A 14,868-nucleotide genomic window follows, 5' to 3' on the forward strand; every position below is an offset into this window, starting at 1 on the left:
CTGCAGCTTAAATTCAAACACCTTCATGCCAACCACACTAAATGCAGCGCTTTTAAGGCTATGAAAGTATCCAATATGCTTGGTAAATGCTTGCCGTGAAAATACAATTTCATTGCGCTCGGAATCACACTTTCACACCAATCAACAGCGCGCACTTCAATGCTTTTATTGCCAGTGAGTATGCATGGGTCACTCATACGCCATGTCACCATGTCACCATGCCGTAAAATATCCACTCAAAGCCAAGTTATAGCTGCTATCTCGCATACTGCATGCCATGCGCCAGCGTCAGCATAAATGGAAAATAATAAAACTTCGAGCTTATCGTTCACACTCTGCGCTGCGCACTGCCAAATAATAAAAATGCATGTTGGTGGCATAAAGCGCAAACATATGAGCTTGTAGTTTACCAGTTTGTTAATGCCTTGGGCAAAAGTTAACTATGGTTAACCTTGCAATACTTGGAGTTCACCGCCGGTTGCAAGTTAGCAGCGTGTGATTGGAGAACTTTCCTTTTTTACTGTTTATTTCTCTAACGGCACGCGTATCGATAAAGTAAGCACTGTTTCAAGCGTAGCGAAAGATCTTCAGAAATGCAGCAACATTGTATTGTTGTTCAACAATGACTTACAAGCTATTTGCAAGCAAGTTTCGAGCATTGCTTGCTGTCTACTGCCAGTCATGCTTTGCTTTTGGCTTCTTCCTTCCACTTTTCTCATCAATTTAATTACTATCACAAATTTTGAGATGTGTGTGCGTAGAAAACTTTAAATTTACATTAGCTTTTACGAGTTCAGTGTTTATTTCGATTTATTCAAACCATAGCCATGTTTCGGCGTACAGGGCGTATACGTAATACGATTTTCTTGGAGCCACAGGTAGGTAGGTTTCAGTGATGATAATATTTTTCGCAATTTGAATTGTGATAAAAGAAAAAAGTTTAGTTTCACCAACGATATACAAAAATTAAAAATAAAAATAAATTAAAAAAAAAGATATTATAATGTAGTATATATTTTTTTTTAGATATTTCTTTTTTTTAAGCAAGCTATTTTTTTGCTGTAGCAGAATAAAGTAATAGTTAAACTGTTATAATTTATCATCCTAACAACCACTTTTGCGTACAAATGTTAACTAATGGTCGAATCTTGTAGCCTTAGGTCAGGCGCGTTGCCACCAAATGCCTCACATGTTACTCTTTTTAGCGACATGCTGCTTTCCCAGTCAGCATTTATATGCCGTTATCACAACGCGTGCGTGCCTTTTGCCCCATTTTATTAACTTGAAAGCATTTACTTGTTTGATGCACGCGGCACAATGCTCGCTGCATAAGAAATGTGCGCGATAAAATTTAAAGTTAATAGCAGCGATAAAAAAACAGCATTTACTTGCATATTTACTGCATGAACGGCATATTTGCCACACAAGTTTCACCTTTGAGTTGTTTACTTTTCGCTTGCAAACTATAAAGTTTGTAAAGGAAGCAAATATGAGCAAGCGCGAAGTGGCCACAAACCTTCTTTGGGAGTGACAATGAAAAATTCAGTTCAGACAGCGCATATTCTTCTTCTCACATAAAAGGCGAGAAATCATTATTCCTGCGACAGCGCGCTCATTGTCGCAACGATATAGCCATTAAGTGCGCCCACTTCATTAGCGGTCATCATGAAAGGCTTCCGGATCATCCCTCTGTTATTATAGTTTGTGTGTTTGTATGTGTGTTTGCTATGAACGTTTTCAATATATATATTTAAGCATTAAATGCCTTGCATTTCAATAATAAACTTTAATTATGACTCAATTGAAAGCCTTGCGGCGCGCGCGAATGACAGCGTAATTGAAAAAAGCAAAAGTTTTGACATAAAATCAATGAATGCGCAGCGCATTAAAGGCACACAAACAAAGGCGAAAGTTATGCATAAAAAAAGCTAATAACCTAATAAATAAACTGAGTCAACATTTACACAGCGCGAGTTAACATTGAGTGGTCTTATATACACAATTCATATTCATAAAATTTTGCGATGAATGCGCCAAGTCGGTAGGGTGGTACTAGTGGGTCAGAGGAATATAAATATCAATTATTTCCAGACAGCGCATTTCAAATCTTTATTAATAAAAGACTGCAAAGTGGCACAAGAAATAAAAGTTTTTGCCTAAAAGTATGCTCCAAGCATATAACAATTTCATAGCAGCGGACGTAGGACTGCGAATTTTCCACAAAATAGTCAATTTCGGTAAAAAGACACCAGCAAATTCTTAAATGATTAACACTGTACGTTGATTTGTTCGTATTTAAGTCTTGCCTGCCATTCTTGATCAAATTCCAGATATTTATTTCGTACAACCAAACACATTAATATTCTTATTTCATTCTCATTTCCCAATTTTTCCAGGTTTCTTTCTTCTCGACCAGTCCGGAATTGAGCAACAAGCAGCGCTTCGAATATTTCTCGCGCACGATACCCTCCGATCACTACCAGGTCAAGGCGATGGTGGAGATCGTCAAACGCATGGGCTGGAGTTACGTCTCAATCATATACGAAGAGAGCAACTATGGCATAAAAGTAAGTAAAAAATTAATACTCGTCACAAAAATACAAAATTTGCGTTTGTAAAAATGCAGTTGGCAATGTCAAAAGTTTTAATTAAGGCTTGCCACTTGCCGCGTGTCAAGTCACAAACCGTTTTAGATTGCTACTAATTTCCGCATAGAATTTGCGAATGCTTTTTAGCTTTAAGACTGGGTTATTAGAACTTCACTAAATTGCATTTTCAGAGTTTTGGTGCACGCTCTCTCAAGCCAGCTAGTCGCTCATAAGAGCTGGCTGGTTGCCAATATTTAATTGCGTCGCCTCCGGGCTGTGCTATTGTTAAAATTCCGCAATTTTGAATGCCTTGCGAAATTCTGAAAAGATTTCAAACACCATTGTATTAATTAATTACATAACATTTCCGCTTAACACTTAAGATTTCGAGCAAGCTCTTCTGCACACCATTCAAGTGCCGCTCGCAGAGTCAATAGAATATAATGGCTTTCTAGCTGAGTGTGTTGACGTTACGGCAATAGCTCTTTGCGCTTGCTTTCACCACCACTCTCTTACTTCTTCTCTCATTCTACTTTCAAAACAAACAGTTTAAATGGCTCTCAAGCAGGCGACAAATTATAATGGGTATTTCGCCACGCTGCAAGCACCTCCCACCGTATTTTGCATAAGTCCGCTTAATGAGATGGGCTAAAAGTGGCAAAATGATTAATTGCAGAAGCAAGCACATGACATGCAACAAGCAGTTGCTCAATGCGAGTGCATCTTAGAAAATATTTCCTCAGTGGTACTTGATTTCTGATTGAAAAGCAATGTCTTTAAATGTTTCCTTTTAATTTAAGCGCTCTTCTCTTATACTTTTTCCTTTCTATACATTCTACGCAGGCCTTTGAGGAGCTGGAAGAGCTGCTGGCACGTCACAACATCTGCATCGCTGTCAAGGAGAAGCTCGTCAAGGACTCCGGCGTCGCCGAGGAGATCGCCTACGATAATATTGTGCAGAAGTTGCTGACAAAGCCACGTGCCAGAGGTAAGTAGAGCGCAGCCCTAACCAAAAGCCACGAGCGGAAGCGGCAAACATATTTGATAACTTTACAGTTTCGTAGTTATGAGCAACTTAGCAGACGTGCCCACAAAAAATTGCGCGTAAAAGTACGAAAAAAGAGAATTTATAAAAGTGCAGTACGTGATAACCGTTATTCAGTGTATTATTTCCGGTTTTCGTTTTTTTTTCATTTGTAAGCACTGCTTAGCTGCCAAAAGGAAGTGAGATAACAAAGACGGAAGTCACGAAACATTTAAGCTCTAAGTAATGTGTACGTAGCATTAAACTGCAATGCTTCTTGCATAAGGCGCTTTGTTACTATTTTAACGGCAGCGGTAGAGAATTAATGAAAAAGCTAGACCACATGTTCCAGCAAATTGAAAAACTCTTTAGGTGGATTAGATGTATTTCCGTAATTCCTCACGAAAAAGTTTTGTTTTTTAAGAACGCAAAATTAATGAAATATGAGGAAATTATGATTAGGTACAAAGTAACATTACTTTTCCAAGTAAACCTGTGAAATCACTGCTGCCAATATACATTAGAGCGGGTTGATTTACAGGGAGCCAAAAAGAGAAAAAATGACATATGCATGAAATGTTCTACGCATCATTGCGACAACTTTGCCAAAGAGAATATGGGTCTAAAATCGGTTTCAAACCAGCAATTTTAAGGCAAAGTTGTTTAGGGATTATAAAAATTTGTACGGCAGTTTTTGAGATATCCTAATAAAATTTAATATGTAAATGCATTTTCATATGCCTTTGTCAATTTGCCGGAATCGGTCAGATCGGACAACTACATCCCATATCTCCCATATTACCGATTACACAAGTTTTTGAAACCTAGACTTAAAAATCGCTGGCTCGAAACCGTTTTTAGACCCATAGTGTCTTAGGCAGAGTTGTTCTCAATGATCCGTAGAACATTTCACGCATACACGATTTTATAGGAAAATATCGACCCGCTCTAATATTTATATATTACAAGTAAGGAAGGGCTAAGTTCGGGTGTCACCGAACATTTTATACTCTCGCATGGTAAAGTGATAATCGAGATTTCATAATACGTCATTTACATATTTTTCAAATACCGTATTTTTGTAAAGTTTTATTCCGCTATCATCATTGGTTCCTAATGTTTATACTCGTATTATACAGAGAAGGCGTCAGATGAAATTCAAAATAGCTTTATATTGGAAGAAGGCGTGGTTGTGAACCGATTTCACCCATATTTCGTACATGTCATCAGGGTGTTAAGAAAATATTATACACCGAATTTCATTGAAATCGGTCTAGTAGCTCCTGAGATATGGTTCTTGGTTCATAAGTGGGCGGCGCCACGCCCATTTTCAATTTTTAAAAAAAGCCTGGGTGCAGCTTCCTTCTGCCACTTCTTTCGTAAAATTTAGTGTTCCTGACGTTTTTTGTTAGTCGGTTAACGCACTTTTAGTGATTTTGAACATAACCTTTGTATGGGAGGTGGGCGTGGTTATTATCCGATTTCTTCCATTTTTGAACTGTATATGGAAATACCTGAAGAAAACGACTTTGTAGACTTTGGTTGACATAGCTGTAGTAGTTTCCGAGATATGTACAAAAAACTTAGTAGGGGGCGGGGCCACGCCCACTTTTCCAAAAAAATTACGTCCACATATGCCCCTCCCTAATGCGATCCTTTGTGCCAAATTTCATTTTAATATCTTTATTTATGGCTTAGTTATGACACTTTATAGGTTTTCGGTTTCCGCCATTTTGTGGGCTTGGCAGTTGGCCGATTTTGCCCATCTTCGAACTTAACCTTCTTATGGAGCCAAGGAATACGTGTACCAAGTTTCATCATGATATCTCAATTTTTACTCAAGTTACAGCTTGCACGGACGGACGGACAGACGGACGGACAGACGGACGGACGGACAGACAGACATCCGGATTTCGACTCTACTCGTCACCCTGATCACTTTGGTATATATAACCCTATATCTGACTCTTTTAGTTTTAGGACTTACAAACAACCGTTATGTGAACAAAACTATAATACTCTCGTTAGCAACATTGTTGCGAGAGTATAAAAATTACGTATCACGTTGTTTACCCGCGATGGACTCCTAAACTATTGAACCGATTTTAGTAAAATCCAGTTCGCACCAACTTAGAAGATGGGATAGTAAAAACAATCCATAAATAAAAAATACAGCGAAGGCTTAATTAAATGGACGCTCTATTAAGCGGACATTTCCATTAACCATGCACATTGGCCGGTCTTAACTGGACAGAAAGCCTGGTAACCAGACATATTTTTTCCAATGAAATTTATTTGTATGAACATATTCAAAATTAAGCCTCAAGTACAATCCCTTGGATATTATACCGACAAACACGTTCTCGCCTTTATTAATAAAAAGTGTATTCACTCTATTGAACAGTTTATTATATGAACGATACTATAAAATGTATGCCACAGCAAAGCGTGGCCGGCACCACTAGTATACATATATATATAGCTGAAATATAGCTGACTCGTTAGAACATACGAATATTTAATAGTTTTCGCGTAAAGCGGTCTGATACACAATCCTGTCAGTGGAACGCACTTCTTCGCTGAATTTGAAATTCTCACCAAACTTTTAAAACACTACTTAATTACAAAGTAGCCACTTATGCAAGTTTACACACATGTAAGCAATGCAAGTCATCGTTCCGCCACTTAATATCAGCTACCTGGAATTGGCCGCACACTTTCTATTTACAAGCACCGCTGAAACACTTTACTTGCCAAAGAAAGTGTAATAAATATTAAAAATTTCTTACATTCCGTTGCCCCGAATTACACCGTTATGCCGCAGGCGAGCACCGCACTCAGAGTACCATCAAATATTCAGCACTCGCTCGCCACCTCCACGCGAAATTAAATGATTGCGAAAATTTCTTCCACCAAATTAACTTATAAACTTCGTGGAACGCAGACGGAAAGCACGCCCCGCCCGTGGCACTGCAGGCCGCCAAGGGAGCGCCAAATGCCTGCCATACATAAGATCGAGTGAGGTTTGTGGGGTTTGAGCTAAGCCAGTCCAGTCCAACAAAGCTGCGCTTCTCATATGGCACATTCCTATTGCCCACTTGCCCATGAACTTAGTCACTCACTCAGCTATTCAGTCAACCGTTAATTTATTTGATTTACGCGCCGATTTGCAGCGTAGCTTGTAAAAGTTTGCGAAGGCTGTTGTTAACCGTCAGCTGTTGGCAACTACAACGCAGGCAGCTAACAAGATAAAAGATTAATTTAAATTTTATGAAAACTTGCAGCTGCTTGTTGGAGAAAATAGAACAACAAGAGCGGGCTAAAAGCAAGCAACACGAAGTGACAAACAGTAGTTCTATTTTGGAGACATATACAACTGAGTGGTTGACGGAGGGTGTAGCTAAACATGATACTGCAAGAGAACACTTAAATTAATTTGTGCATTTGGTTTCTAAATTCAAAACACACAAAAACAAAATTTATTGAAAAAGCAATACAAATGTACAATTGTAGCTGGGATAACTTAGAAAAATTTGCTCTTTTGGCTTTGTGTAATGTTTATTTGCTGGAGCTGGTGCGCTAAGCCGGCTCTACATCTTCCAATGCGCTTGGAAAAACTGGCTGGTTTCCTCACACTTCTGGCGGAGTAGAAAATAGGTGAGTCCCGCAATGTCATTCCACACATTACACCTGGATATTTAGCTGTAGTTGCTTGGCAGGAGAGACTGCTTTAGACTTAGGAAGCTGAGTATTTAAGGAATCCCGAACAAGGAAATAGCGAAACTCTCCACTGCTTCAATTGTATTCCTTTAAACCTAGACCACTACATCGCAGAACCCTCTCCAGATGGTTTTTTTCTTAGCACACAGACCCGCGATGGATTTGTGGGTGGCGCAAAACCGTTGAAGCCGAGCTAAGAGGAGAGTAGATGGTGGAGTATTTGGTTTCCAGCTCTCCTTCAACTCTAGCTACAAACTACTATACCACTTTCAGTGTCTTTCAAAAGGAAGTGACTGCCATCAAAGCAGCAGTAAATGCTTTGCTTCGAAGTGCAGCTTCTTTCAGAGGGGCCAGCATTTACTGCTACAGCCATGCAGATATACTGGCAGTGAGTTCGATGACTATGCGCTCAAACCTAGTCAAGGAGTCCTTATTACCACTAGCTTCAAGATTCTTCAATATTAGGCTCTAATGCGTGCTCGGTTACACCGGAATCGGTTTACTGGACTCTTGAACCTTCAGTGAGCTCAACAGGCACAAGTCAATGACCAGAACTTACGCGACCGCGACTTTTGGCTCAAAGTGAATCATATGAGGTTTTACGAACCTCTGGCTCTTGACAAAGTCAATCTTGCTGCAATTGTAAGTGTTCTGACTGGATATTGTACAATAGGTTTACACGCTGTGCGGCTAAATATTTTGTCGAGCGCTCTTTGGTAAAGCTGCATGGAGAAACCGAAGTGGAATCATTTTATCCCTTTCTTCTCTATCTCCCAGCTTTTGCTAGACTGAGATTGAAATATTTCCATAGACACGCCTTTGGCAAACCGCCTTAATACATTTTTTGTAAGCTCAAAATGCTTGGTTGATCGATTTTTAAGAGTTTGTGGGTAACACAAAGGACAAATATCTGTGCAAGTGATATTATTCGATTTTGGATCAACCCTACGGCCTTGCCTAACTTAACCAAGCAAAACTCAACACCGCAAACGAATATACAGATATATAGATATACGAAAAGAGTTTTTCGACTGCCTAGTATTACGGACATGTCAAATAAAACAGTAAATATATTTTAAATAAGTTGTAAATTTCCTAATGGACAATCGCACTAAAATCGCAGCCAAGCTTTTCACTTTAAAATAAAATGCTACTCGTATGTTATATAATTGGATTTATTAACGCCATCATTGTCACATGTCCACAGAGACTTTGATAAATCCAAAATGCACAAATGCCATTAAAACAATTCGTTGCACATTTGCCCACTCAAGGCGGGTAAAAATGGTGAGGGGCGGTGAAACACTTTCGGAAACTAACTTTGAGAGCAAAAGGCTTACAATATCAAAATGGTGGCTGACCAACCAACCACACACAAACACACTGAAAAGCCACAATTTAGTAAAACAGAAGTAAAATACAACAAACGCATAAAAAAAAGTCACATACACACGCACACATGTGTAGTTGGTTAGAGAGAATGTCTGCGTTTGATTTATGACATTAAATATTAAGATAGCAAAGGCACATGACCACAAGTGGGGCAGCAGGAGGAAGGCACGAGATACAGAAAATGGAACTTGTGGTCGCTGGGGATTTAAAGAAGCAAATTACAGATATCAAAACAAATATATCTCTGCCTTAAAATTCATTATTTCCACTTTAAGTTATAATACGTGTACACTTTCAACTGAAGAAGAAGCATAAGCATACTTTTCGCTGTAAAATGTTAGAAATGACTTTATTGTGTAAAGGTTTTTTTAAATTCGCGTACTTTTCACACTTGATCTTTGTGTAATAAATCAGCAGCCTTTATTATTTGACTCATTCTGGATTTCTGGAGGTCAGCTTGAAATGATTAATGATTGAATGCTGCAAATTGCCCAACAGTTCTATAAAATGTGGTTCCTTTGCGATTTTTAAATCCTTTGCTACTGTCAGCTGCCTTTGCAACGCATTGGATACAGCTGAAGTAAAATAAAAATTCCAACAACAACAATTTAACACAAATTTCTTGTCTTAAGAGCAATAAAAATTACCCTAACTATTCAACGCTTCTCATTTGCTATGCCTCACCTTCTCTGCTGTTGCAATCGTGCATACCATTATTCAAATTGCCTACCTTTCTGCGAGCACCTTGCGCTAACGCCCCACACCACACATCATCCCATATTGTGTGAATGAAACTACAATTCATGCATTTTCTTCTCACCCAACCGTTCCATTCTAAAGAGCAAAATGCAAAGAAGTAGCGAAACCAATAGAGACGCCAGAGAAAACGAAAAGTGTCGTTTATTGCCTTTATTGTCGTTAAGATATCTGACAACCATTGACTATGTCAAATTGCACGTTCAAGTGACAATGCGAACGAGTGGATTTGAAAAATGGCTGAATAAATGGCTATACCCAAGAAGAAGTTCAAAATGGAAGCGAATTCAAAATGCAGCGAGGCAACAATAACAGATAATCGGTATGATGTAGCAACAAAAGTTGCATAGAGAATGAGTTGTGTGACTAAGAGGAGTAAGCTTTTGAACAATAGTTTGAGTAAGTTTCTTCAAGAGAAAGCTTTCAATATGTTTAAAGTGAATTTTACGAGCCTCTACGCATAATCATCAAAAAGGGCTTCTTGTGAAATACTGTTGGCATAATTTAGTAAAATTAGAGACTCTTTTTTAATTAAACAAGATTTTGTTGATTAAAAATATTTCAGAGAAAAAGTTTACCAGTGCCTACGAACTACCTTGTTATCGGTTGAAAAATTCCTGAAAGTACTATATTTTGACTAGTTGAATTTTCGTCAAGTCTTTCCAATTTTCTATTCGAAGTTTCATGGCTAGCAGCATATGCAGAGGCACATAAATTCTATTAATGGATATTACATTTCCATTCACCTTCATATAGAGGCACGCACACGCACATACATATACACAAAAAGTGGAAAAGTTATTATGCTTCATTTTTCTCATTTCTACGAATTTTTCATTGCTTCCTACTTGCTGTCAACCCCACACGTAACTCTAAAGCTTTGCTTTTATCCAACTGATGTAGATTTATGTGCAAAATTAACCTTTTCACTTGCTTATTTTACCTTTTTTGTGTTGCTGAAGTAGGTTTCAGTGTTTTCGTTTGCCATTTTCCATCAAGTCAACTCTTCTTAGAAGAGTAACTCCTCAGGTGCACTCCATTCGTAGGACGCATGGGTTCCAGAGCAAACATTTCGACTGCTTGGCTTAGGTAGAAAAGGTAAGGGCTCAATTAAGGCGCATTGGAGCGTAGCATTGATAATAATTACAATACTCTTCACAATGTGTGTGCATACTGTACGCATGTGTGTGTGAGCAGGATTAGTGAAAGTGTAGAAAGTGTGGAAAAGTGTATCAGCTGCACATAAGCTGCCGGCGGGGTTGCTGAAATAAATAGTGCTTTCTTCCTAGTGGAGCAAAGCCAACGATAAAAGAAAATGTATACAATATCCATTTTGAAAATAGGAGTGACTGAGTGACTGAGTGACTGTGCATACTTTCAAAGCGTTGGCGCTTACGGAAAGTTAATATTGGAATGATTGTAAGAAAAATGCTGATAAATGCCGCTTTTAGTTACCTTTAATGCAAATTTCCTTGACTTCTTGCGCGGCTACGGTATTTTGAAGCATTTTCTTCGACATACCTTCCGCGCAATTTCAGCACGCCTTTGGCTGCAAATGTGTGTGCTCCCCTTTTTTTTTAGCCGCTTTTTAGTTTTAGTAACTTGCGTCGCCTCAAAGTGCCAGAAAGTAGGTCATATTATGCACCAAGCGCCTTTGATAGCCATCAAGCCCATATGTCACACAATTTTCTTGAGCCATCAACACCTTTTCCCGAAGCGCACACACGAGCGCGCCGTCAAGCCAAGCGTAGCATACACACGTCTAACCTACTTTCCGAGCAGCGCGCAGTTGCAAACGCAGGAAAGTGTGGCAGGCGCCACATTCAACCGCGCACGGTGCTGCACATACTTCTTGGCATTCTTCGAATTTTGCCCCGAAAATGACTTTGCAATTTTTCGAAATGTAATGCTCAGCAGCGCCTCTGTCTTAGCATTTTAACGCAGCGAAATGCTGCCATGCCGCAAAGGGCGTCGAAATATCGCATTTTTTACTTAATTTTTTCACTCTTGCAACATTTCAGTGCTCCATGAGTGCACATTCATTTCAACATTTACAACAACACAGCAACAAGCTGCCTGCGGAAATTGTGTTGGCCAGCTAAGCCATGTGTTCGCAACTACCCATATATCCCGCTCACATGCAGAACTATGGCAGAAATGGAGCGAAAATTAGTTGCCACAAAAAGTTGCTAGTTTTTGGTTTGCCGCAGTGTTTTTCGATAGAGCCAAACAGGCGGTTTAAAGAGAAAAAAGTTCTACAATTTCATTATTTTTTTCAAGCAGGAAGGAAGTGCGTGCGGTGGCGTTGTGGTGATTTTTTTCGAAATTTTTGTAATCCTTAAATTTGCAACACCAAATATTTGTGGCTACACTGTTGTGGTTTTTCGAGGAAACTTATATCTCTGCTATGGATATAACCTTTTTTCATTTAAAGTGGCAATATTAATCCAGTAGGGTCCCGCGTGTATAGCTATTTAAAGTTTAGCGAAAAACAAGGGAAGGTTGCTAAATCTTTTTTACTGATGAGTCGACAAAGGAAGTATATCCGTCTTCTCAACCGCTTCGTTAATAAACGCGCCAACGTGGATCATCCGTGACTCCATTCGTAGGATTTTTTGATGTGATAGTAAGAATCTGATCCTATATTTTAGACCCAACCAGTCCGATAGGACCGGAACCGTTCTCTTTTGTGGATCCCCACACATTGCAAAAGAATCTACGCAAAGAGGAAAGCGCAAGTAGACGACACCACTGGTAACCAAAGCCTGAACTTCAACAGGCAAAAATATTTCTGAGAGAGTATGACACAAAACAATGCAAGAAACCAATCGCTCTTCCCAGAGACAAATAGGGACAGCTTGTGGGGTTTTATATGGTGTGTTGTCATCTGCACAGATTAGGGTACTTTTCAATGGATCAATGTCGCCTTTGCGACCGAAGAGCAGAGACACCAGAGCATATACTTCTAGATTACCCTAAAATAACAAGAAAAAGGAGTCAGACAATCGGGAAATTAAATCCGAAGTGAAAACACATTGCCACCGTTAACTCAGGAGCTTTACTAAACCTCTTTCATATAAACGATTAAACGAAGTGTTGTAATAACCGGAGAGGGTACAATAAACCACGGGTGCCAGTACACTCCTCAAATTTCAATTAATCAAATGATGCTCTGGTTTGTGGATAAGTATTAAAATGAATTTAGAAAGTGCTGACAAAGCTAAAAATCGCTAGTGTACTGACTAGAAGTCATCAAATATACTAAAAAAAAAAGTTGACTGTGCTAACTAGAGGCCTGGCAGTCCATTGTCCATAACAGCCAGATTCATAGCTTGCTTATGGGTTCCTCAGATAACTTCTCTAGTAAGACTTCACATGTTTTCTACAATATCGACACATACACTACAAAAGCAGGAGAAACTTTGTTGCCTCTGTAACGAGACCATATTTTTATCTTCAGATCTCAACCAGAAAAGCTCACATCATTAAATTGTCAACGTTGCGTTCATTATTATGACATTACTAACTGATTACATTTCAAGGTCAGCGCACTACAATTGACACCGCAGATGCGTTAGAATCTATCTTTATCCTCAACGCAATGTGTTTCGTGACCGAAAACTTAATCAAGCAGCATTAGCTCACTCATAACGAAGCACGGCAGCTTTCTCAACGAAACTAGTCATTCCATTTCATTTAATGGCTTTCACTTCTATTTTCAGGTGCCATTATATTCGGCTCGGATCAGGAAGTGCGTGAGGTGATGCGCGCGGTGCGGCGCAACAATGCGACTGGTGCCTTCTCGTGGATCGGCTCGGACGGTTGGAGTGCGCGCAACCTGGTATCCGACGGCAATGAGCCGGAGGTAAGTAATTGCATGGTTAATGAATGGCGAGCGCTCGCCTTTTATAGTATATTAAGCGTGGGTAGGGGCATGCGTGGGTGCTGCGCAGGATATGACCACTTATAATGGCAATTGGCCAAAGGCACTTCATCAGCAAGCATCAGCAAACAAGCATAAATGCAAATAATAGTTATAGTGTACACGAGAGAGCGAATGGCAATGCGATGGTTAGCAAAAAATGTGCTGCGCCCGTCATAAACGGCGCACACACAAATGAACGCCGTAGGTACTCGTACACCTTCCACTGCTGTTGTGTGAGCGGAAATTGTGTTAAAAGTTAGGAGCGTAGGTCACACACATGCATGTGTGTGTGTGTGTGTTTGTGAGGGTAAAGCGCCGGAATGAGCAACAAATTGATTAATGAATTGCTGTCGGAATCACTTAGACCAGGTCGACTGGCTGCGGTAATCTCATTTTAGTTGAGCAAACACTACAAATACACACAGCCATAAGCGCCGAGACGTGGGTGGGCGTTCTTGCAAATGTTGTTGCAAGTGTGGGAGTGCCGCAGACAGACAACTTAATGTTACCTTTTAAGCATACCTAGTTGATATAAGCACAGCTAACACAGGCATCGGCCATTCACCAAGCCTTTGCGGCGATAACCTCTATGACCCATGACCGCACACGTTCGCAGAGAGATAAAGTAATTATAGCTGCTTGAGCATTGCATGTTTTCCTTAATCATTTATTATGAATTTCGGATCATAAAGAATATATATTTTTTTGCGAAATTATTTTTATTTTGGTTTTCCGCAGCGATGCTCATTAATAATTTCATTTAATTGTGAAGGTTAAATCTGATACATGAAGTACAGAATACAAACAAGCGCTTGCATGTAAGCAGATAATGCAAAACTGACATATACTTGTACGTGCATATTTATATGCGCACAAATGCGTTTACAATTGCCGCAACTGCATGAGCAGGCAGTGCTCGGGGTAACGGCGCGTATGTGCTTTATTTAAACACAAAGCTTGTGTGATTGACGACAGGAAAATTGATATTAATTGTTGCTCGCGCAGTTTTCTAACGAAAATCGAAACGACATGACAACAACAGTAATACAGACAATCGATTTAATGTTTAACTGGCCAATTAAATGCCGTTATTGACTTTAAACTAACTCAACTCAGACTTAATATACAAATTATTGAACATGATTTTATTAAAATTTCCGGAAATTGGACTGACAAAGAATGCAATTTAGCCTAGCCATTTTTCCATACGGCTTGGATTTCACTTTAGTTTAGCTTGTTTTAAAGTCTTATTTAAAGTTTTATTGAATTGACTTTCTTAATTTATGGAGCTAAAACAGTTATTATAACAAGTTAATTGAAAAGTCCTTGGCCTACCATAGTAAAACATATTTTTTTGTTAAAATACTTTTTTTTATTCAACATACTACCTGTTTGATTCTGCACCCACTCACTTCACCTCCTTGACACTTACCACTTTCTTTCAATTTTTTTGAAATCAAAAC

At 39.2% G+C, this 14,868-nt stretch overlaps 1 protein-coding gene across 1 annotated transcript in view; it reads left to right on the plus strand.

Annotated features, from left to right (window-relative positions):
• LOC120770152 (metabotropic glutamate receptor 2) overlaps nt 1–14,868 on the plus strand; it is a 41,173-nt gene that overhangs the window by 9,940 nt on the left and 16,365 nt on the right. The window contains exons 3-5 of the mRNA XM_040097346.1: nt 2,397–2,567; nt 3,432–3,576; nt 13,203–13,345. Of these exons, the coding sequence (XP_039953280.1) occupies nt 2,397–2,567; nt 3,432–3,576; nt 13,203–13,345 (459 nt within the window). The remainder of the gene's footprint in view (nt 1–2,396; nt 2,568–3,431; nt 3,577–13,202; nt 13,346–14,868) is intronic.

This window comes from Bactrocera tryoni, chromosome 3, assembly GCF_016617805.1.
Source record: "Bactrocera tryoni isolate S06 chromosome 3, CSIRO_BtryS06_freeze2, whole genome shotgun sequence".
Lineage (NCBI taxonomy): Eukaryota > Metazoa > Arthropoda > Insecta > Diptera > Tephritidae > Bactrocera > Bactrocera tryoni.